Raw genomic sequence first — 25,814 nt, forward strand, 5'->3', positions numbered from 1 at the left:
GTTATTTATTACATTAATTTTTATAAATACTTAAAATTTTAATGTACTCTTCCTATTAAAAAGATACTAGAGATAAGTAATAAGGTTCAGATACCACAGTATGTTTGTCTATTTTTGTGTCACTAAGGATTGTACTCAAGACCTTACGCATACAGGGAAAGCACTGTGCCACTGAGCTACATCTCCATCCCTACCAATATGCTTTTTAGACCTTAAAATACATATGTCAACACTAGTTTGTGGCTAGCACTTATTCTCATATACAGAATATGTAACTGTAAAATATATGTGATGCCCAATTTTTAGTAATAAATATAATAATGTAATTTGCCACCATGCTTAACTTCTATAATAAATTCTTAAATTATCAAATAGCAAGAGTCTCTAATGTTAGTTATTTATGTGACAGTTATTGCCAGTTACAATCAGTCAATCTCAGAGGCCATTCCAATTGGTGATACAATATACTAAATGTTTTTCAAATATTTTCTATTGTCTTTTTCACTATGTAAAAATAGTATGCAAATTGTGACCTACTATCCCTGAATTTCTAACTCAAAAGTTGTATTGTATACAGTTAGAAACCTCCCCAAATATTTGACTAAAATAGAAAATTTATTCAGAATGTATAGAAATTCCCTTAAATAAATAATTAATCACATTAGGTTATATGAACCTATGAAACAATTATTTAACATACAAAGAACATGTGATCAGCCTATTTCCATTTTTCAAAAGATCCTGTAGCAAGTTCTCAAAACTGAAAATGAGATTGACTTTGACTCCCAATCTTTTCAACAATTTTAGAATAGAAATAGCTGTAAAGTATGCTGACACCCAATTTGAATCTTCATACATGTACTTTGGATAATGATGTCATCACATTCCAACAGATATAAAAAATTGTGGTATATATGTGTAATAAGAATTGTAATGCAAAAAAAACAAAGTACATGTATAAAGGCATGAATTGGCATGAACATACTCTATACACAAAGATATGAAAAATTGTACTCTATATGTGTAAAGGAACTGTAATGCATTTTGCTGTCATGTATTTTTAAAAAATAAAATCAATAAAACTAAAAAAAAAGAAATAGCTGTAAATTCTGTTACTTGGAAAACTGAAGGGAGTAGTAAGAATGATAAGGAAACATCATGTTTTAGAAAAACAATTTGTTAATTTTTCACATGCCTTGTAGATTGAAATAAATTTGTTACTTTTATTTAGGAGACAGTGGGCTGGATATATAGCTTGGTGCTAAATTGCTTGCCTCTTATGTGTGAGACCCTGCTTTTGATTCTCAGCACTGCTAGGAGATGCTGTACAGTATAAATTACTAACTGAAAAAAAATCACATAATTAATCATTGGCTAAAGACTCTAAAAATTATATATGGGCTTTCTTTCTTCCTAGAAATGGAACAAATTCAGGAATCCATAACACTTGCATAGATAACAGCAGATGCACCCACAATGTTTGGCATAACAGGTCTTACAGTTGTGGTGTGCTGTAAAATGTCAGGATTATATGAAAAATGTGGGCTTTATATATTCTCTTTAGGAATTCTGATAATTGGCATAATAAAAGTCACAATATGGAAGAGTTACCATTGATACAGTTTACAGATACTTTAAACACTTTAGAACTATCTCAATCTTTAATATAATTAAGCTTTTAATCTTTGTTTTCTGCCAGCTTCAAATTAACTAATATTATACAGTGTCTTTTGTCCTATAATGAAATATTAAGATCCACTCAATTTATGTATTTTGTTAGGCCCATTTTTGGTTGATATATCGTATTCTTTTGCACCCAATGGCTTTGTTTGTTTTAATGATAATTTCTGTTATCCTTTTGCATAGATTTTACAATAAAGTTAACATGTAAAATGATAACAATATTTTCTTACTCAAGATAAAGTAATGTACACCAAATACTAGTTTAATTTCCAATTTCAAAGACTATTTACTGCCTTCTAAAATGAGAAATAAGCAACTGCTTTAATAATAGTAACCACTTTAACAATTCTCTTTAGCAGTTCATTGGAATGAATCTATCCTTCCACTACAAATTTCCTTAGTACGATAAAGAATTATAAATTTAAAAAACAGAAAATTGGATTACTTAAATAAAGATGTTCCATCATTCCTGTGATTTAGGTTTTTATATTTTATCCAAGACCTGTACTAGAAAACTATATATCAGTACATGAATTCTGTTTAAAATAAAAGAAGATAAGTTCTGATAGTTGTATTTAATGCAGGGCTATTCAGCTAGATTTATGGCTATTTATGAAAGCAAAGCACTCATCATAACTCATCTATGTCCTAATGTCCATTTGCCTTTTCTGATCTGTTCTCATCTTCTTCCTTGACCTCTGCCCAGGTTGATCTCAATAGCTTACGTCCTTGCTCCAAAAATTGTGGTATTAAAATAGAAGAAAAACAATAGTAAGAGGCACTCCAGACCTACTGAAATCAAAATCTGAGGGTTCCAAAATCCCCAGATGATTCTTATTAATATTTAATTTTTTAAAGGACTGAATTCTACCTACAGACTCCCTTATACTTTGGGCAATTCCTGTAGAAAGATGGAGGAAGGGATTAAAGTAAGATAAATTTTATTCCATAGAAAACCTCACCATGTCACTGATTGGAGTTGGCTAAGATTCTTAATTGAAGGGTCCAGGTCCTTTCAAGTCAGCCTGCTGATTCTACCACTTCACTCCCTTTATCCCATAGATTGAGAATCATGTCTGTCCATATACTATTACCCTAGGCTACAGCATCATCATTTGTAGTTTCTTTAATTTATTTATTTAGAGATGATCCCTTTGAAAGCACCTTCCTTTAATAAGCACAATGTCCCATTATTTTCAAATGGACTGTGAGTTATTCCATTGGCACATGAATATTATTATATGATTTGGTTTCAGATATAGTTTTCAGGCACCATATTCAACAACACTTTTTATTTGTTTATAACCACCATCATATTTGAAAGGATAGTACATAGAATTCTCATATGATTATTATTAATCATCCTATCATTGCTTGCTCACTCACAGTGCTCCGGATTAAACCCAGGGTCTCACACAGTAGGCAAGCACTCTACTACTGAACTATATTTCCAGCCATGCCCTGTTGTTCCTTAGGAAATGTTTTGAAGATCTAGACTACACAGATAGGCTCTTTTCTAGCAATTATTTTCCAAAGAAGCACAGATAACTCACAAATATAGGAGATTGAAAAGAAAGTTAAATTAATTCAGCTGGACTGAATTTGAAGAGTACTTGAATTAAGGGTGAAACTAGGGTAAAAATAAAATGCATATTTCTCAAATATCCATATTAATTTAAATGTTACATATGACTTTGGTACAACTTATATGTGACAAAAAGATTGGTAGTGTTAAACTGAGCCATATATACCTGTTTATGACACACTCTTTAATGATTAAAAATCAAGATTTTTATTACATAGGTTACCTCAATATTTTACTTATTGGAGTTGGCTAAGATTTACTTTAATAGTGTAATATTACCTTAAACTGTTTCATCATTAGGGGAATGAGATACCAAAGAATCTTAAAATCTTAGCTAATCTTTTTTGCAATTTGTTCTCATTTATCTTTACCTTGCAAGATTTTTTATATTAGAGTATATTGTTTTTTCATAAAGGCTCCAGAAAAGGACAGTCCCACTTATTAGTAGTATATATAAAAAAACACTAGGTAACCTATGCCTACTTGTTATAAAAATCACAAAATAAGCAAATAAAATCAGTTCTTCTATTTCGCTTCATGAAAACAGAGAGAAGGTAGGCGGATTATCCAAGACCATATGTATGTTAGTGTAATATGTTCATTCATTTCACTTGAACAATTTCATACTACCATCTATGCCAACATCTAACTATGAATAATATTATTCCACATATTCAATCAGAACTCTCAAGTGTATATCTTGGAAAACTATAAGCAGATAGGATGTTCTACCTATTCTTGTTTATTCAAAGCTAATATTAAATAATTAGCAACATCTGATTTTAAGTATGTTTTGTTTTAATGTGGCTTAGAAGCCATATTGACTGGAATTGATATCAAATAAAGACATTGGTTATTTGCCTATAGCACCAAGTATAATCTCATGAATTGAAGATTCATACCTTAAGAGTATGAACACATGAATTAAAATGGTGCAGCATAAGCCAACTGCTTTTTGAAATTCAATTCATCATCTAGAATTTTTAGTAAAATCATCTTTGGCTGCATTCATTTCTAATGAGAAAGTTCAGGAGAGTTGATGAAACTATTTTCTTCTTTAATGTATGCCTATTCAATAAAAAATTTCTCTCTAGGCTCTGGATAAAATTAATCAAGGAATTTCTATCACTTTATCTGGTTTGGTACCATGAAGAAATGCCATTTAAAGAACATTTTAAAGGAATAGAAAGCATCAACATGAAGAAACAATAATCCACAATTTATAATATAAATGATGTAATTGTGAAGAGAAAAATATTACATGCAATGCACCCCAAACCTAACACCATGCTGTTCTGCCATATATGAAGGTTCTGCTCTTCCTAAAATTGTAAAGATTAATTGTGTGATTTCACTCTGTGCACAGCAGGGCAGCCATATGCTCTAGAAAACTACATTTAAGAAAAGCAGCTTGTTGCAAAAGTGGGTGAAAATGCCCTGAAATAATTCTGAACAAGATAAAAATGTTTCTCTAACACAAGGCCATTTTCTTCTATTCCAAAAGGCAGAGGAGTCCGCTTTGGCACTAGCTTTGAGCACAAAAAGGAAGTCTAGCCCCTTCAAAATATTTTAACAAGAAAAAAGATTTAAAAGTTATATACATCAGATTTACTGTGATCATTTCATTCACAGGTAAAATAAGCTTTGTGATTATTTGAGGAAATCAACACATAAAACTATATTCATCTCTGATCTTTAAAGTTAACCTGTCCCTTTTGAACCATTCAATACATATTGTTATAATATTTACATTTTCCTATTCTATTAAAATAATAAATATATTCTAATGTAGAGAATAAGCTAACATTCTGAAAAAGCTGGTAGGTTAGGTAATGTGGATAAGAATTAGAAAAAAGTAATGAAATAAGGCCATTACTTTGAGACAAAAGGTTAGTGTAAAAAAAATGTAGGTTTCCTTAAAAACCTGTTCAAAGATCACTATAATATTGGTTTACCAGAAATTCTTAAAATCTCTCCACTCTACAGAGGGCTAATTCAAAAGCATGATTTTGAAGGGTAGCATTGGATAAAAATGTTAAAATGGTTACTTGCAGATTCATCATTTAGACAGAAAATAAATTTTAATTGCTTAATATTGTCATACAAATCCTCAGGCATTCAAAGTATTTTTATCTAATATCTTTTAAAACTACATAACCTGTTAACAAGTAAATTCTAACATTTTGCTTTTTCTCTTCTTTCTCCCAAAAATCAAATTACTCAACAAAAATGTAAAAGAATCAGAAACAGAAAAATATATTTACTGTTATGAATGAAACTTTTTAGATAATTTTACCAATGTGATGAAATAGAGTAATGCAATAGAAAAATGAGAATGATGTCCAATAAATAATTATGTATTTAAATAATAAATTAGCACAATCCTAAATATAAATTTTTGAATTGTTACAGATACCAACATTGAACACAATTTTCACAAAATAACGTCAGGAAAGAAAAGTCAACAGAACAATGAAAAAAAACACTGAATGATAGAATATTGAAAAATCATGAAATACATAGCCAATATTTATATGTAATTCACCCCCCAAATATTGAGCATTCCCTATTTTATCGATATTCAGGTTTTTATATTTCAAATAAATAATTAATTAATTAAATAAAAATGTTCTTATAAGAATCATGTAAATAGGTATTTTTAAATGTAACAAATTCTCCCATCTTTTATTATTTAAACCTTAAAAGATGCTATGAAAATATACTCATCAGTCTCATAAAGAAGGACTTGGGGGTTCAAACAGGAAAAATCAAGTTCACCATTAATATAAAATAAAAAGATAATGCTTAACTATTAATTTGAGAAATTTAACTGATAATAAATCTTGTGTCCTTATTATCACTATTTTCTACGTTTATTGTCATTTATACTTTCAGATATTAAAAAAAATTGTAAGTAAAGGAAAACTAAAACTTGTTTTTCTTTTCTTTTATAACTTGATAACAAATTTTAAAATAATATCCATCTGAAGGTGTAGAATTTAGGGTAATACTTGAAATCATGGACTAAAATTTGACTTAGTATTTATTTCATCATTCAGGCATGCATGCATTCGTTCTTCCAGTAAAATCAAAATGTCAACAACTCAGTCATTCTTAAGGTTTGAACAAGTATTATCAAGTTTAATCCAAAAATGCATCTGGCCTAAAATATCCTGTAGATTCATGAATTTTCTTCCTTTAGAGTCACTCTAAAGGAATTTAAGTTTAACTCTTACTACATTACCAACATAGTTTACACATTTTTATTCTAGTGGAGAAAAAATTTCTTTGGGAGTAGACTGAGTTTCATATGTGACACTGTAAATTATAACCACCCTTAACTAAATTCTTGCAACTCTGTGTATCAGCATAATTTCAAGACTTAGAAGAAGTGTAGGCTCTTGGGTTCCACTTCAATATCATAAAATCACAATCTGAATTTCAAAAAGACTACTAGGTGATTTGTGTCCACAGTGATGCTTGAAAAGCTTCAAAGATACAGACACCATGTCACTATCAACTATAAATTCCACATCTGGATATTTAACTAGTTTGCTTTCCTATTTCTATTTACTTCAAATTCCTTCTTCAAATTCTTATAAATGATATTTATGTACATTTGATAATATAATTTCTCTTTCAAAGTCTACCAATGCTTAGATTAAAATAAAGTTCTTCACCAAGGCCTCAAAGTCAAAGTGTTTATTGGTTCCTCCATATATTTTCCATCTAATCTACATCTTTCTCTGCCTTGTGCAGTGAATTCCAGGAATATGAGGCTTTCATTTTCTCAAATATAACTCAAGATCTTTCTAACTAACTTATTAACTCTATCTGCTTGGTATACTCTCTCCTGATTGTCTCCAGAACATAGCAGAGCATATCTCCAAGAGCATGCATATCTCCTCCCTATTATTCAGACTTCAGTTTAAAATTTAACTCCTCAGAGGTCTTTCCTGATCATCCAAATCTAGAAGACTACCCACATTCACACAACCACCCTTAACTATAAGATAATTATTTGTATAATTGTCTTTTTCTCCCCCTCTTAAAAGTTCAGTGAAGGAGAGTCTGCATAGCTTTCTTCAATACCATATAATCAACAACTGGTAAAGAGGTGAGGGGCATGCAGAGAGAGAGGGAAGAAGAAGAATACAACTATGACAAAGAGGAGGAGAAAGAAGAAAAGGAGGGGGAGTAACAAAAGAAGAAGGAAAAGGGAGGTGTGGGGAGGAGAGAGGAGTGACAGAAGAAAAATTAAGAGACATAAAAAATAAAAGAGAAAAAGAGCAAGAAATAAATTGAATGAATACATAAATTGTAGAAATTTAAGCAGTACAGAAAGTAAGAATAATATTTTCAGCTGTTCTTAGAAATAATACTGTCTAAAAGGCCAGTTAGGATTAGAATCTAAATAGAAAACTTTTGCAATTTCAGGTATAGAGTTGCACTGGGCCAGGGAAAAATGTACATGTGGCTAAGTTCCCATTTGGTAAGCACACTCAATCTCTGAAATTTCTTCATAGTAGTATTAATTACTTCTAAGCTTGTTTTTATGTCAGTTATAAAATTAAATTATCAACCATAAAAATTAATACGTGTCAACTCAACCAAGAGAAAATATGGGGTAATAATTATATTAACATACAATATCACCAGATATAATCAGGACTTTTAGGATTAGATGGGGCAGTACAAGCACATTATTAAAATACTCATTGATATTTACAAATGCTTTCTGAATACCCAATTTATCTATCTATCAACTTATGTTTGAATGTCTTATTAATAATTTAGTAATTCACTACTTCCTTAAACACACATCTATATTTTAACAAAACCCAATGGTAGAAGAGTATTCTTTATTACATACTGCTTTGTATTATTCTGTGGGTCTATGCACTAAGTTCTACAATCTATGCCAGAGGACAGGTTTGATCTTCTTTACATATAGCATTGCATCACATGTTTGATTAAAGCTAGCTCATCCTCATCTTAATACTATGCTCAGTCTTTGTTGATTCTCCTATAATTGACCAATAACTATTCTCTGTAATCCTATTTCTACAAATTTTCCTTGAGAATTTGAGAATGGAGACAGTATCTAATGTTTTTTGGAATTCACATGCTAAGCAAGAGACAAAATACTCAATAAGACCCTAATAACGAGTATTTTATGAACATCAACCAGTATCCACCAAGATATATTTAAGTAAATACCCACAAATTAAATTTTTCAATGTGGTAATGCTTATGTAGCTTAAAACAAAAGAGAACTGAAAAAACATATTTTGTATGTACAATTTCATACTCATACAAAAGTATTAATAGAATTTTTGAAAACAATATTAGTTACTTGCAAATACTTGACTATATTTTAAATATATTTTACATGTGATCATATAATCTAGTGATTGGCACATGTAAGGCACTAAAGAACTATCACTTCCACACAATAAGGTTTTTGTTATATTAACAGTATCTAGTATTTCAAACAAAGTTATTTCTAATCATAGAATCTGGACTTCTCCATAAAGTATTTAATAGTCTGCTATTTTCTCCTTTTTTAGAGCCTTATTAATGTTGAAATAAGCTTACTTGAAAAAATAAAACATGATAAAAATGAAAAGTTCCTTTATTTGGAATAAAATTGCTGACATTAAATGATTTTTTTAAATGCTGAGATAACCATTCTTAAAGTTGAAAATAATGATGTATTTTTTATTTAAAAATTGATTACTAAGTTGCATTTACTTTTATTTTTATGGTACCAGGGATTGAACACAAGGGCACTTAACACTTAGTCACATCCCCAGGTCTTTTTATTTTTTATTTTGAAACAGGATCTCATTAGGATGCACACACTCTCACTAAATTGGTAAGGCTAGCTTTGAACATTTGATCCTCCTGCCTCAGAATTCCAAGCCACTGGGATTACAGGCATGTGCCACCATGCTTGGCTTATATTTCCTTTTAAAGTCTATCTTGGAAAGAAAAATCTACATCAAATTCATATCAGTTATACATATTTTTTTCATGTTACTTTATTAACCAGACTGAAACTTTACTTATATGAATAGTAGCAATAAACATACTCTGGAAGAATTGACTACACTATCAAAACAAACAATGGTAATATGTAGAAAACTTCAAATCACATTTGACTCTACAAGGTCTTCTAGTAATCTAATTAAACTTCTATCAGGAAATAAAATAAAAATAAATTAATAATTATTATCTATGTGGATGGGAACTTTTTCAGGCAACTATATCTATATTTTGTAATTTAGAAAACAAATACCAGGACTACACATTAATATCTGACAGGAAAAAGTATAAATATCAGTAGTAGAATGCTACTACAATCTCGATCAAGATAAATCTTAAATTTCTGTGAAATAAAACATTTTTTAATTGTTCTTTAAATTGTTATACTAATAACTTCTTGAGGAAGAACAACAAATTAAGTTTATGATCCATGTTACTTTAAATTAAACAACACTTAATACAAAGTTTTGAGTATATTAAATCCTAAGTAAATCTTGAATTAGTGAAAGAATGAATGAATACTAGTCTGGAAATTGAAGACTAGATTTTTATTTAATGTCTGCCATATCACAATTTATTCCATCAAATAGCAATAATATACTAAGTGATCTGAAAGATCTGATTTAATTTTTGTTGGGGCAGTGTTTACCAGGGATTGATCTCAGAAGCACTGAACCACTGTGACACATCCCCATTCCTATTTTGTATTTTATTTAGAGACAGTGTCTCACTGAATTGCTTAGAGCCTCACTTTTGGTGAGGCTCCTTTGAACTCATGATCTCCCTGGCTCAGTCTCCTGGGATTTCAGGCTTGCACCTTTGCACCTGGTTCTAATTTAATTTTAAAGAAGATAAGTCTAGAAATACAAGATACTTTCTTACTATATATTAGCTCTATTATTACATAAGTTTTTTTTTTCTATTTTCGGTCAACTTTGAGGTGAAATCATTAGGGTTATAATACTAAAATATAGGCTTAAGTAATAATTGGAAAACATTTTAAATATAAACATTAAGAAATAATTTCAAAGAGATCTTATACTTAAAGCAATAAAAAATCCTAATTAACTTGCAAATATGGCTAGCTATATATTACCTAATTATTAACATCTGGATATTTTGTAAATCAAAAATATTGATTATTTTTAGGTTTGCTTATGTTAACGAAATCCCTCCTCTAAACATAATTGAACATTTCATTTATTTATTTTTCTAATAGACTCATATTTCTAGTCAACAAGAATATGCAGCATATTCTATGAACCTTGGTAATATAAACAAAATGTACTAGTTTCAAACTTTCATTTATCCTTAAAGGATTAATTCAAATGTCCTCTGTTCAGTCTTCCTTAACATTCAGAAGTCATCAGTCCCTCCACTGCTCTTTATTAACATTTAAAAAAATACTGCTAGTGAAGTGTTTCTTACAATAATTTTTAATTACGTGCACAACTCCGGCATAGATGCATTGTTCATTTTTATATTCCTATTATCCAGCACAGTGTCATGTATGTAGAAAAAGTTGAAAAAAAAATTTGGTGAATAATAATAAAAATAATAATAGTTAGCATGTGTTAAAACTTATGTCAGCAGTGGTGCTAAATCTTTACCAAATAACACTATGAGACAGCTATTCTCAGTTACTAATGTGACTTGGGAACTGAACTCATTGCTCAAGATCATAAAAACAAGAAGGGGCAAAGTGGTAAAGTGCAGACTCAGCCTAGTTCTCTGACCACAGAACTCAAAATTGATGGATGTCAATTTGGTTTTATGTTTACACTGAGAGAAAACATCCAAAATATGTTGGTACTTCCTCCCACTATCATTAAATCCTCACAGTAACCCTGGTATAATAAAATAATACACCATTAACTATTTTACAGATATGGACATTGAACTGATCATTGGAACTGAACAGGCTCTAATACATAGTATTAGTGGATTAAAATCTAGCCAATAAAAGCTGAATTTTCATTTTGATGACAGCAGACATTGATATAGTATAGTGTGGTGTGGTACTAATCCATACTTTCAAGAGGATCTAAACAAACTTTATTTATTAATCTTTTTTTCTATTTTACTTCTTTTGACTTCAATGGCCAAAGAATCTTTTCAAATGACAAAGAAAAAGAAAACTTGAAATAGTTTTATATTACTGAGAAATAGAAAGAGAAAATTTTATCTTAAAATAATTTAAATAGAATTAATGATTTCTTACTGTAGTACAATAAGGACATTAATTGGAATAATGTCCAATGAGCATGACTCACACAACCACCACACCCCAAACAAAACCTCAACAACCCTCAAAACTAGCAGAACCTTATATGAAATAGAGTGAGCTGACTTAATTTCATAAATGAACCCATATATTTGAGTCCCCATGCATACAAAGTTCCAAGTACCAAATACTTATGCAATTTTTGTTTCTATATTTTATTTGTATTCATATTAATATTGATGTCTATTAAAAATATTTAAATTGCCATGGGTTATTGAAAACAGACAAATTAGGAACTAGTAATGATCAAAAACACTATAAAATGAAAGTTTAATTACAGTGTGAATAAAAAAATGCAAATAATAAATTCTCAGAGTGCAATAAGCATGGACTTGCAGACATCAAAGGAACCTAAGGCATACCAATCATTGTCATATTCCTGCTTTAGATGGTATTGATATAATATATCAATACTTGATATAATACATCAATACTTTCTATATTAAATTTATTGATATTATAGTTTACTTGTGCTTGATTATAAATTTATCTTGATTTTATAGATATACAAAGGCTATAAGAAAGACATACTACTTCATGTTGTGAATCTTGAAGTGGTAATATAAGAAGAGTAATATATTGCTATGGGTTCATGAAAATATTGTGACCTTTGAAAATATATTTTAAAAAACACTGGTAAACTGAGACAAAGTGAAATACACAGTTACCTTAAAAACTAAAGTGTATAATATTTCATTATATTTAATAATATAATATCAAGTCTTTAGTAATTTAAGTGAATATTCCAGATAATTACACTGTGAATATTTATTCATTAGTTTAACATGGATTTTCTATATACATCTATGGTCAACACCTGAGAATGCAGCATAAATAACTACATGGCCCTGCACTTCTTTCCTGGGAGGGCTTAAAATTAACAGGAAAATCCATAGGCCTATTAATTACAAGGGTAGAGAAAGTGGAGGTCATAATGGCAGATTTTAGGTGAAAGACCTAATCTCCCTAGAGGTAATAAACTAATTCTGGAAAGGGAATTAGAATGATCTGGTTGAAAGACAGAATGAATAGCTTATGAGAATGGTTCAATGTAGAAAAGAACATGGTGTATTTGACAACTTAAAGAAATTCTGATTAGCTAAAAATACAGTGATTGTGGGAGTTGTATGAGGTGAATTTGAACTACGGGCAAAAAGCCAAATCATGCAGATTGTCAAATCACGGCAAATATTAGCTTTATTCCTAAGGTTATTGAGAAATTGCAGGAACCTTTAAAAGTGGGATTAAATGATCGATTTTAATGTTTTAAAGGTCATTTTCACTACATTGTAGAGAATGCATTAAAGGAATAAGAAGTATTTTTCTAAATATATAGAAAAAATTGTGATTCTTTTTGAATCATGTCTACTGACTCTTACTTTAAAAATGACTTAACTAACTCCCTATATATACCTGATTATTCCTTCAGTACACTCTAATTGATCATAAATTTAACAAAATTTCCTTGTACCACCAGGATGATTTTTCTCTTTTTTCAATTATCTTTCAATCCTTGAAGGAAGAGATCATGTAGTGTTTATATTTATTTCTCCTAGAAGAAAAAGTGGTGCTTATTAAATACTTCAGGCACATTGTTTAATTTTCTTTTTTGAAGAATGAGTTCAAATTTAGATATTTAGACTTGCTAGGGATCAAGTCTTAAGATTGTTTTATATCTGAAATTATAGCTATATTTTGAAGTCTTTTAAAACATTAAAAAACACATGTAGGATCACAGGTTTCCTTTATCCTTAATATTGACAATTTTAACATCATAATGTTAATAGATTTCCTCTAAAGCCTAATGGATAAATGGCAGAAATTATTTAAAAAGTAATAGACTTTTGAAGAAAGAAACAGAAGGACCATTTTTATTTAAAGTAGTTGTTTGATAACAGTATAATTTAATTCACTGTGAATGATAAATAGAACATGGAAAGTGTTCTCCATATTATATCTTTCATATAATTTAAATATAAATGTATGAAAAATTTTTATCCAAAGTAGATATCACCAATGAATGAATATTACATTCAGAAACACCATTTTAGAAAAAATGTGGGGAAAGGTGAAACAGATATGGGTCCTCAAACTGCACTGAAAAATTATGTTGTGATAAAGAAAAGATGAACACTGGTTTAGAATCAATCTAGGAAGCACTCTTGATAATTAAATTAAACTTACATAAATATACTTTAAAATTATATGCAAATCATTTAAAATCACTATGTATAACTGTATTACTATCTTGTCTTCTTTCAATTAATAGAAATCAATTGACTTTTCCCAAGTACTATAAAATATTAATTTTTAATTATGGAGTTGTTCAAAAAACATGATGACACTAATCACATTATAGTTGATATTTACAATTGACTTATTTAATAAATTATATTATGTCTATTTGGCGGAAGATAAAATGATTTGGGGGTAGTTTGTCAATGTTAGCTAGCTCTTAAAGTTTTCCAAACAAAGAAAAAAATAATTTTTGCTTTATAATCAAAATATTAATATAATTGTACCCATTTTTATTTCCTAGTAATAATAAACTATCTACTTGATTAAGAAAATTATTAATTTTATTATAATTCTTATATTCTTCTGAGTAGCAATATTGATGGTACTGAATAGAAAAAAATGAATAGAGAAGCAAGATGATGTCACATTATCAAATGATAAAAATTCATTTTGGGATATGTCTACTAAAGAGAATCAAAGTACACAGTACAAATTCTGATGGAAATGAACTTCTAAGATATTTTTATATGATTTTCAAGTAATTTGTGTCAAAATTTCTTGATTTTCCTCTTTTAATTGCTCTTAGCATTGAATGATTTTTAATATTCATATCATTGTCTTCATAAGCATGCCTAATCTTTACACTACATAAACTATAGTGAGTTTAAAGAATATATGATGATGAATTGGAAATGGAATAGATATTTTATACTTCATATACATGCAATAAATTAATGCTTCCAATAATGCATGTACTGATATAAATGAACAATTTTATTTTTGACAGTATATTTTTTTCTAAAGGAATCTGTGCAACTTGCCATTAAGAAACAGAAAAAAAAATGTTTGCTTGACTTCCTAATTTTGTAAAAGGTAGACTTATATTAATTAATTGAGTATAAAATTACCATGTATGATTTAGTTCTACAATTCTTTTTCTCCAAAAAAACAAATTAAGAAGTTAAGGTATGTTTTAATTTTGGAGTTACTTTAACATTAATCACTGTTTCCTTTCCAACATGTGATACCTGCTTTCAATACATTCATATGGGCAACACAATAGATAATTAAAAAAAAAAGAATAAAATATATAAAACGATAACCAGACAGGTTTCCACTTTCCAATCAAATTATCTGTTTTTCTAAAGTATAATTAGCATGTATGACATAAAATCCCATGAAAACATGGAAAATTACTACATGTGATAAATGATTATATAAATATGTGCACTTATTAATAGAAAGTGGTTACTTCATTTTTCTGTTGCCTCAATATCATAAATGATATGTAACAACAAATAGGTATTTACTCTTAGGGTACTATCACTTTAATGCAGTCTTTTCTATTTATTCTCATCCCCTTCAATGTTTACTTTGTACTTTTTAAAAAAAATATCTGTGCTTCCAAATTATTCCTGTTTTGTCTCTTACTATCTATATTATTCGGCTACTTTGAACTCTCACTTTCTATATCATGGTTCTCTTTTAGCTCATTCTCTAATTAGAATCATTACCAAAAGATACCTTTGTCTGTAACTAAATGGGCACAAGTAAAATAACATCCAATACCTCTATGAGTAACAACTGCAAGCTCTTTAGTTCTTTCTATCTGTTCAGCATTTCTTGGTCTTCTCCTTGTACATTGTGTATCTGCTTGATGAGAAGCGAGCCCATCCTTGGACGTGTTGGGGTCCAGACCTGAATTTCTGAGATTCGTAACTTGCATTCGCTGTTCCTCGGAAAGTCTATGGATGGTGACAGCGGTAACACTGGATACAGTAACATCTGCAGGTGTGCTAGCAACAGCAATAGCACCAGTGGTAGTCCTGTTATGCTCCTCTAACTCACCAGTGGAGGTAGTGTGGGTCAATGTAGAAGAACCTGTGGGACACAGTAGCACTAGATGCTAACTCTTTCTTTTAAATTTTGTTGTTTTAATTTTCTGATAAATTTAATAAATTATATTCTCTTCTATTACCTTAAGAATAATCAACACGAAGAGGCAAAACACAAACACGCCACTAAAATGTGAAGCACACCAGATCTGTAGGTTTCTTTATATTAATCAACCTATAGATAAATATCACATACAGAATGCAATACATTTTTACTGGAAAGCATAAGGGGGATGAAAGATTAAACCGTTTATGTGGTCCTGAATTAATCTTTTTCTTCTTATTTTTTAATCCGCACAGAATTTTAGAAACAAATGCCTGGCAAGTGATAGGTTTTGACAGAATGGTAACTATGTAACCATACTCAAAAGTATGTTCTGAATATTCTGTAACATATCTCTTCATAACTTCTGGGAAACATATCAAAATTTTCTTTTTTAAGACAAGCAAGTGAAAAAAAAATTAAATCAAAACAAAAATAAAAACCAAATGATGAAAAAATGACACTGAAATTACAATATATAAATATCAAATCTTAACCTCATTTGCCAGAAAGCTTCCAACATAGTAAAATGTTCAGTGTCATGAGCTATATAAACTTTAAAATTTATGTCATGAGCTATATAAACTTTAAAATTTAATGCATTTTTAAAAGATTAGTTAATATTTTTACTATTTCAATATAAAATTTTAAATTAACCAATTTTGAACTAATTAAAATTAAACAAATAATTTACATTAAAAATGTTTGAAATTATTAGTGAATATGGAACTTATATTCACACAGTATTAGTCTTAAATAATGATTGGTATGTCTAAACATCTCATTAGCATTTTCACCATGTATATATAAGTATCTATATATATCTATGGATATATATATATATATCCATATACATATTACCCTATGATATAATTATATAAATAATATTACCACATTCTCATCCTTACTAAAGTTTTAGTAAATTTTAAAAACATTTATTGATAATGCCAAATTAGGATCTTCTTTTTCTTTACACTTAAATTTTTAAAAGGTAGTACATGATTCTTATGTAATAAAGAAGTAATCTTATAATAGAAACATGAAACTGAATGAGAATATATTTAAAAAAGCTCTTGACATCTAAAATGCTTAGCAAGATAAAGTACTGAATTTTGGAACTGCAACTACTAATTAGGAATCATAGTCAGGTGCTGGTTAGAAAACTCCTGAATAATTTTAAAACCAATGAGTGGTATGTGTTTTTACATATTGTTTTCAACATTTCAAAATTCTGTCCACAATATTTAATTAGATAGACAAAATGCACAGAAATTCTTTGACCATTCTAAAAGAGGAAAAAAGCAACATTGCTTAATATGACTTGAGAATGCTCTGCCTTGTCTCTTTGTTCTCTTGTGCTTAAGACAGATGACTAGCAGACTAGTAATTCTGCTTTTTGCCTTAAACTCAAAAAGGAAGAAAGGAAGTTAAATATGAGGCTCCTCACTGAGAGGCAAGCAAAAAAATAAAAGCATATCTCTGCTACTAATTCTTTCAGCCTGAATTGTCACATTCTATTGATTTTGAAATAAAAATTCAGAAGAATTAAATGATGGATATACTTTGAGGGAACCAGAGGTAAATGAGGTATGACAATTATTCAATTTTTTAAAAATATTAATATAATTTAAACATCAATCAGAAAAATCCACTATTAAATATTTATCCAAGTTATTCTGCAAAGATTAAAATCTACTAAATTCATGATGGTTATGCAAATTGGCTTTTGGTGTTGACTAAGATAATATTTAGTAAGGGTTTACTTTAATCAGATGGTTAGGAAATAACTACTTACTGTACTTACATGCAGAAACTGATCTCATGTAAACTTTTAATTTGGGATGTCTATATGCTCATTACTATGAAAACTGGTCCATATTATGTTTCTAGAAATTTATTTGAGCATTCCATTTTTGAAAAAAAATGTGAAAGCCAAATGAAAACCTAATATTTTAGTATTTTTATAACTTCATAATTCCCAGGATTTCAGATTTAAAAAGGAAATCACTGAACTATAAACATGTGCTTCTACTTAAAAACTAAACGTATGAGAAATAATAAAATTTGTACTTTGTCTCAAACATAAATATTCATACCTTTAACAAAGAGGTAAACTGAATTACTATATTCCATCATGAGTCACTATGACTAATCTCAAAAAATTTATTGGATTTTAGTCAATAATTCTGTGGTAATTTTTGAGAACAGACTTAGGTTGCTTCTCTAATTTGTCACCCAAACCTACAAACAAATTACAAATACCTATATTTATCCCATAGGATAAACAAAGTTCCAGATCAATATGAGAATAATAACTGATGTTTATTAGAGTTTAGATTGGAACCTTGCTAGTAACCCCAATGTTAAAAATCTTCAGGTTTATGTTCATATATGAATACATGACCAGTGTACCTCCATATAATATACAAGCACAAGAATAGGATCCTAATTAGAATAAGTTATACTTCATGTATGTATACTATGTCACATTATGTATACCTAAAAAGAACAAATAAAAAAACTTCAACTTTAGAAGTGTGACTTCCACCAACAGTGGTTTTGGTTCTGTACTATTCTCTTATACTGAATACAGGACAAGATTCAATGCTAAAATAGAGAATGGAAAACCCATTTCTTTAATAACCATAATCAAACCAAATATGTTCTTCAACCAACTATTTTACTACCCACTTTTCATAATTTAATATACATCATAATCTTTCATTTCCATACTAGCATGCAAGTTCCCTGAATCCTAGGGGTTTTTTGTTTGTTTGTTTTGTATTTGCTATTCAACATTGAATTCCTATCATCTACAACACTGTCTGGCACATAACAGATGTTCAAGAAACACTCATCAAAAGAAAGACTACACGAAAGAATGAATTCAACAATAAAACTAAACTCATATTAGCAATAACAAAAATGATAAACAAATGAAACATGATTATCATTCTTACCACAGCAAAATCACATTTCACATTGACATAAATAAAAAAGCCATTCTAAAAACGGGAGAGGAAACTGATAATTTTTTTTTTTTTTAACTTTCACAAATAGCAGTTTGATAAAGTGTGGAATGTGAAGATTTAGTTGCATAAGTAAGAGTCACTTCAAGATATTTTTACTGTTGTCAAACATGAAACTTTGTCAGTGTGAAATGAGTTTACTAGGATGTTCAAATTTTTGTAAGGTGAAAAGTAGATATGACTTAATGACAGCAGAAAGTAGAAGTGCATCTAAATTTAGATAGATATGTTTGATGCATGTTGTGGAAGTAAAAATAAATAATATTGACTTCCTTTATAAAGCAATAAAATCACCCATCACCATAAAATTTTATGACATATGTGTATAAAATTTTTATTTGTAATGTAAACCAATTTAGAGTAATGATATTGGTGTCACTTTAAATTGTCAGTGTATGAAACACAGATTTTCGAATCATCAAAATCCATGATTTAACAATACAGATACACTCAAGACTTTTGCATACATACTGTTTTATGAAGTAATTGTCAATGTTGGTTAAAGTCTTAGAATTATGTATAGAGACAATCCAGCATTAACTTTATGTATAACTTATCCAAATGAAGTATGCTTCACAATTATGTAAACATTGTCTTTGATTGACACAGTTAAATGCATAAAAGACAAATAAATCAAATTAATGAAAGAAAATGTACATTCAGAAAATTCACTCTTCATTTGAAATTGAATCGTATATACACGATGTAATTTATCACAAATTTTTCTGTCATTAAATTACTTGAGATATATTTTGAGTAAGATGCTTACAATATAAAATCACACCTGAAATAAAAATTTTAGATATTATTTTACAAAACATTTCCCAAAATAACAAAAATAAAATAAAATGATTTACATATATATACATGCTTCTATGAATCAAAATTATATGTCACATTTGGGATTATGACAATGGAAAATGACAAGGTATACATGTAAATTAGCAAATTTATTCAAAAATATTGCAGACAATATTAAATTAGGATTTGATTATATATTTTAATGAAAATTTAGTTTTTAAGGCTTTTTTTTATTTTAGCAATTATCTGCATGTGACTAAGAATAAGTCTGAATGTATCATCTAGAAAATGTACAAAATTAAACCTCATATCAGGATTCAATTTGAAATTCCGAAGATGGCTGCTTTTTTCAATGTTTAAACCTGTAGATTGTCTTCAAATTTTATTCTGTGCTTCTCTGTACTTATTATCTAACTCATCACAGAGGAGCAGAAGAAAAGAAGAGATAGCTTAAAATTTACAACTATATAAAAACACATGAAAAATAATTTCATATTCAGAGAAGTTGACTTTATATGTTTATATTTGGCACATTTTGTATCTAAATTGACTATATTCCATTTCTTTTAATTTTGTGCTTTATTTGAAGCATTTGCATGGAAGTTTAACAAAATAATAATATGTAATGACAAAATTCATTAAACATTTAAAATGAAAATAAGCAAAACAAGAGAAGGTTATATATGCAAAACAAAATAACAACAGAATAAAATAAATACTGCTAATATAACAATTCTATTCCAGTCATTATTTAGATATTCTATAAAATTTAGTATATGTAATTTTATTTGTGGTTTGTTTTCTGTCTTTACTTAACAATACTTCAATCAAACTCATAGGGAAATGTGCCAATATATGAGTACATCTGCAAACTAATATTATGTGTGTAAAGTAAAACAATGCCATGATTCATTACATGTTAAGTATTCATTTTCATTAAGCATGTGGTAGTTGAGAAAAAAGCTAAAGTATTTTACATTTTGACATTATTAATTCTAGTATCCTAAAATCTGTATAGTTTGGTATCTAATAGTTTAAATTGGTATTTATGTGACTACTTACAATTAACTAAATTAAAATACTGCATTTATATTAAAACTACATTCAATTGAGGTATTTTATCTTATTAAATAAATGTAGCATAAGCTGGCATTTAAACCATGACATGACAATGCAAGAATTGTATAACCTGTGCCCAGGTTTCTAAGATGTTGAAATGTGAAAACAAATTCATGTTAGTGATGAGAAAAAGATCAGTGAAACAAGTAACAGATTTTCTAAGATAATGAATTAAACAAATACTAATTTGAAAATGCAACTAAGAATTTAAATTTACATTTTCTGAATTTGTTGTCATGTTGATATTAAAATTGATATTTGTTTATGTCTATATATATGATATATATATATATATCATATATATATATCCATCTAAAATTATAAGCACTGAATGGGAAACCAGCATTGAGTTTTATAAGTGGATTTGTTATTATTTAAAAATTACAAGTGGTATTACTGATAAAAATATGAAAAACAATAAATGAATAAATAAAATATTTGCAGGTCACACTGAAATTGATGATAGTTAAGATTTTTCAGTAAATTACTAAGAGCACACTTATAATGAGTAAACAAATTACTATAAAACAAAGCTTAAGCATGTTATTTTCTGTTCCAAGTTGTTTTATATGCCATATAAGAACTTCAAAATTCTCAGCTGTTTGAAATTTTGATAAACTCGCATAGCAAGCAAACAATGATAACTTCTTGTAAATGATATATGGAAATATAAAACTACTACAAAGCCTTAAAATATATTGTGTTGGCAAATCATGACAAAACTGTACATGTGTATAAATGTATGAATGATATACTAAATATCATCACAGTTTTGTCATAAAAATGAAAAAGATTAGACATTTCATTTCATAGCACTAAAAATAGAATGAGAGCATGCTAGGGAAAATCTATTCTAAATAGAGAGTTGTGAGAAGCTCCAAGGCAATCCCCCCCCCCCCGAGTTCCCCATCTAAAGTTACCATGAAATTTACATATGAAAGTATGTTAATTGCTATTAATAAAGGTAGAAAAATTCAGTTAAAATATTTGGTCCTCTCATGACCCTTTCTTACTCCATCAAGTTGATAAAAATGAAGCCTAAAAATTAGTTTCATCGTTTTTTTTGTAGTTGTAGATGGATAAAATGCCTCTATTTTATTTATGTTTATGTGGTGCTTAAGGATTGAACCTAGTGCCTCACACATGCCAGGGAAGTGCTCTACCACTGAGCTATAGCCCCATCCCAAATTTCAGCATCTTAACACAACTTTTCCTACATTTCAGAAGTCTCCCATGTTTGCAGTGGTGGATTCCAGGTGCCATTTTTTAAAATTTTAATGTGCACACTCACAAATACATACACCACTTGCAGAAATCCACCAAATGTAAACAAGTCTTTTTTATGTAACTAAGTATGATTATCTTCCATAAAATCATAATATTGACAATAAAATTTAAAGATCTATATTTTAAAAAAGTTTCATTGGCATCCTTTTTGTATTTTAAAAGAAGAGAAAGCAACATAACAACCTGTCACGTCTTTCTGCAACCATCAATCAGAATCCTGTATTTTTAAACTTCTTTGTTGCAACAGCTCTTATCCTTAGAATTGAAGCATATGCCATTGTAGTTTCCCCATATTAAAACAAAATTATATTTATCATTCACTTATTTCCTTCTATACAAAATCTTGTGGAATAGCTGTTAGTTTTAATGGAATATTTAAAGGCATTATTAAGAAAAAGGCATACTCTACATATTTTATTCCAAGATGTTATATCAGGAGTATCTTCACTTGCATATCCTTGCTGTCAGTAATAATGAATATCTAGTCATACTATTTTGAAAGCACAGCCAATGTCCTTTATATGTTTATCTTCCACTTTATCTTGAGTATTAACAAACATGTGAAGGAAGAATAAATGAGTACAAATTGTTAAATGTACTTTGGTCTTCCTTCCCCCCAAACAAAATATTTTATAGATAAGCAATAAGTATTGAGTGCTAAATATAAACATAAGTAAGAAATTGACCTGGAATATATTCAAACACTATATGAACATATAATTCCAATATAATTAAATTTTATATTGCACACGCTAGACCTGAGGTATGAAAAAGAATGGTAAGAAGTATCCAAGAACATGTAAATTATTCTTTTATTGGTGTTTTCTCTAATGATGGTAACATTTACCTTTCTTTCACTCCCCAGAATACTTTTCAAAAAAATACTCATTTATAATAATGTATATTTTTTGCTGAAGGAGAAGAGAAAAAAAGAAGGTAAAGGTGATGGTAGGATTATCTTTTGTACCATTAATGATCAAAAGATGTGTTTTTTTTCTTCATTCAGGTCTTACCTTGATTATCTTTACCTATCCCTATTCATCTTTTGTTTGCTTCCATATTGGATTTCTGTGTTGGGAGAGGAGTTTCATAATTTTGCATAAACTGTAAATGTTTATTTTCTAAATGCCTAAAATATGTGTGACTGGTTTTATATCCGTGATACGATGTAAAGGCAAACAATAAGTTTTCACTACCCTGACATTTTTCTCTTTTGTACCCAGATGCTACCAAAAAAGGTGCTTAAAAAGATGATTTTTTTTCGTATTATGTATTGCTCTTCCCAAAATTATTATTACTATTATTTGGTACAGGAATTGAACCCAAGGGCACTTAACCACTGACCCACATCCCCAACCATTTTTTATATTTTATTTTGAGACAGGATCTCTCTAAGATGCTTAGGGCCTCACTAAATTGCCGACACTGGCTTTGACCTCATTATTCCAGCCCTCAGCCTCCAGAGCTGCTGGGATTATAGGCAGCTATAATCCCCACACCTAGCTCCAAATTATATAAGAAGAAAAATAAGATTCTGGTTGATGAAGCACACATACTAGAGTATTTTCTTAAGTATCTAGCCTGGATTAGTTTATTATAAATTTATTCTCTTCTCATAAGAAATATTATGGGCTGTTTAGGGAACACCTATTTGGGGGAAGAGTGTGAATCCTGCTATGAGAACATTTAGGGATGCTCATTAAGGCATTCATTGATATCTGATTCCATGTGATTATCATATGATTGAAAGAACTGGATTCATTATTAACAAGTGGGGTGTAAGAGAGTTTTAGTTGACTAGGAATTGGCTAAAACTCTTAAGGAAAGACTATTGTGGTATTGACTGTAGAAGGGTTGCTGAGCAACTGGTGAGATTCTGCCTAAATATGCTGCAGTAAAACAGCCTAATAAAGAATTCAAGCCAAAAAGTCTTCTTTTCCTGTACCATATACTCTATAGAAGTCTTTTTTATTTTATAGCAGCAAATTAATTAGTAGCAGGAGGGATTGGCCTGAAAATAAATACCAACTAACTTTGGCTTAGAAAAATAGACTGTTGGAGTGAAAAAAATAATAACTTTCAGACATGGTAAGAAACAAAAGTCTATTTTTAAAAGTTATCATTAAACTGAAAGGGAAATCTATCTATATGAGGTATATTGAATTATTAATATAATTAAAAGTTGTATATTTACTACATATTTGTCCATATTTAGAGGAAATCATTCATATTTTTTCACATAATTACTGTGCCAATTTCCTTTTCTCAAATACTACACTTTGAAGACTACACATGTATGAAGACACGAATTGGTGTGAATATACTTTGTATACGAGAAATGAAAAATTATGCTTTATATGTGTAATATGAATTGTAATGCATTCTGCTGTCATATATAAAAATTAATTAATTAAAAAACTTGTTTTAATATCATCAATAAATTATTATCAACACTATGAAACTGATGGTTGAAATTTACATTGAATTGCATTGATTGAAACAGATTTGGTGTGTGTGTGGTTCAGTTCTTTATTTTGATTATGGCAAGAAATGATGTTAAAATCTGACCCAGAAGGATCTCAGAAATTATCTATTTTAACATTTGACATCTGCCCAACTCTCTTTTACTCTTTCTACTTAAGGAATAGAGAATTTTATCCTCACAGTGATGTAAATCAGAAGGTTACTTAAGGGTTCTTTCACTCAAAGTTTCCCTGGAGATGAGACAGATAAATTTGTATATTAATTACAATGAAATTTCACATCATTTAGAACAGAATTTTCTTGGAAAGACAGAAAAAAATGAATGACAAGATTCTGAAAATTACTGATGCTTTTATATCTTTGTAAATATTGAAAAAATTCATTTTACACTTATTGCAGAGAATGCAAAAGTTGATAATTTAGTGAATATTTCCATATGCTTTCCACAGCAAGGAGGATGAGGATTGTTTTTTTCTGTGTTTCAATAGCATTTGAAATATTTTAATAGTTAAACAGTACATTTCATATTCTCTCTCCCTCTTCCCTGTTATTTCAAAAACATGAATTAATTCACTAGTATATTTTGCTACAATGTATCCACTACTATTTACTTTTTTTTTTTTTTACAAATAAACAAGCTAACAACTTTTCTTCAAAATCAGAGGATTATGATAAATTCAACAGAGGGACTCACAGAGAACTATGAAAACAGCTGGAAAAAACTCACTCAAACCAGGAAAGCTTTCTAGGTGAAGAGACATTGGTGTTGAGCTTAAAGAATGAGTAGCCTTTACATCCTATGTGAGTAATAAAAGAATATTCTAGTCAGAGATAAGGGCTTAAAAAATGCTGCATTGGAAAAGGCAAAACACTTTCAGGGAATTGAAAATTATCTGCCATGGGAGGCACAGAGAGAGGCAAACTAATAACTGGCACTAAGCCTTAGAGTCAAGACATTTCAACTTTCCTTGGAAAGATTAGGCATCACAGAAGAATATGATGTTGTATGACAAGACTGGCATTTTAGATTGTTCTTGCTATAATGTGGACAAGAGATACATGAACTAAAGGCAGGATAAACATTTAGCTGATAAAATGACAACTTTGAAATTGGGTAACTAGATTTAGCAAATAAAATCAGAACACTCAGTTAAATTTGAATGTTAGATAAACAACAACCTTGTTTTTGTTTTGCTTTTATTATAGGTATATCCTATGTAAATATAGATATATCCATAATGTATCCTAGGATACTTTTAAATTAAAAAATTATGCATTATTTTTCTGAAATTCAAATTCATGATCTACAGTTCTATTT

The 25,814-nt window shown here is 29.1% G+C and overlaps 1 protein-coding gene across 3 annotated transcripts in view; it reads right to left on the reverse strand.

The window, feature by feature from the left end:
* The window catches only part of Csmd3 (CUB and Sushi multiple domains 3), a 1,108,856-nt gene that overhangs the window by 696,136 nt on the left and 386,906 nt on the right, over positions 1-25,814 (reverse strand). Inside the window, exon 7 of one of the 3 annotated variants that reach the window (XM_076835402.2) lies at positions 15,408-15,719. The exons of the other annotated variants lie outside the window; for them this stretch is intronic. Within the exon in view, the coding sequence (XP_076691517.2) occupies positions 15,408-15,719 (312 nt within the window). The remainder of the gene's footprint in view (positions 1-15,407; positions 15,720-25,814) is intronic. 3 annotated transcript variants of the gene reach the window in all.

The sequence above is a fragment of the Callospermophilus lateralis genome, chromosome 16, assembly GCF_048772815.1.
Source record: "Callospermophilus lateralis isolate mCalLat2 chromosome 16, mCalLat2.hap1, whole genome shotgun sequence".
NCBI classification, from domain to species: Eukaryota; Metazoa; Chordata; class Mammalia; order Rodentia; family Sciuridae; genus Callospermophilus; species Callospermophilus lateralis.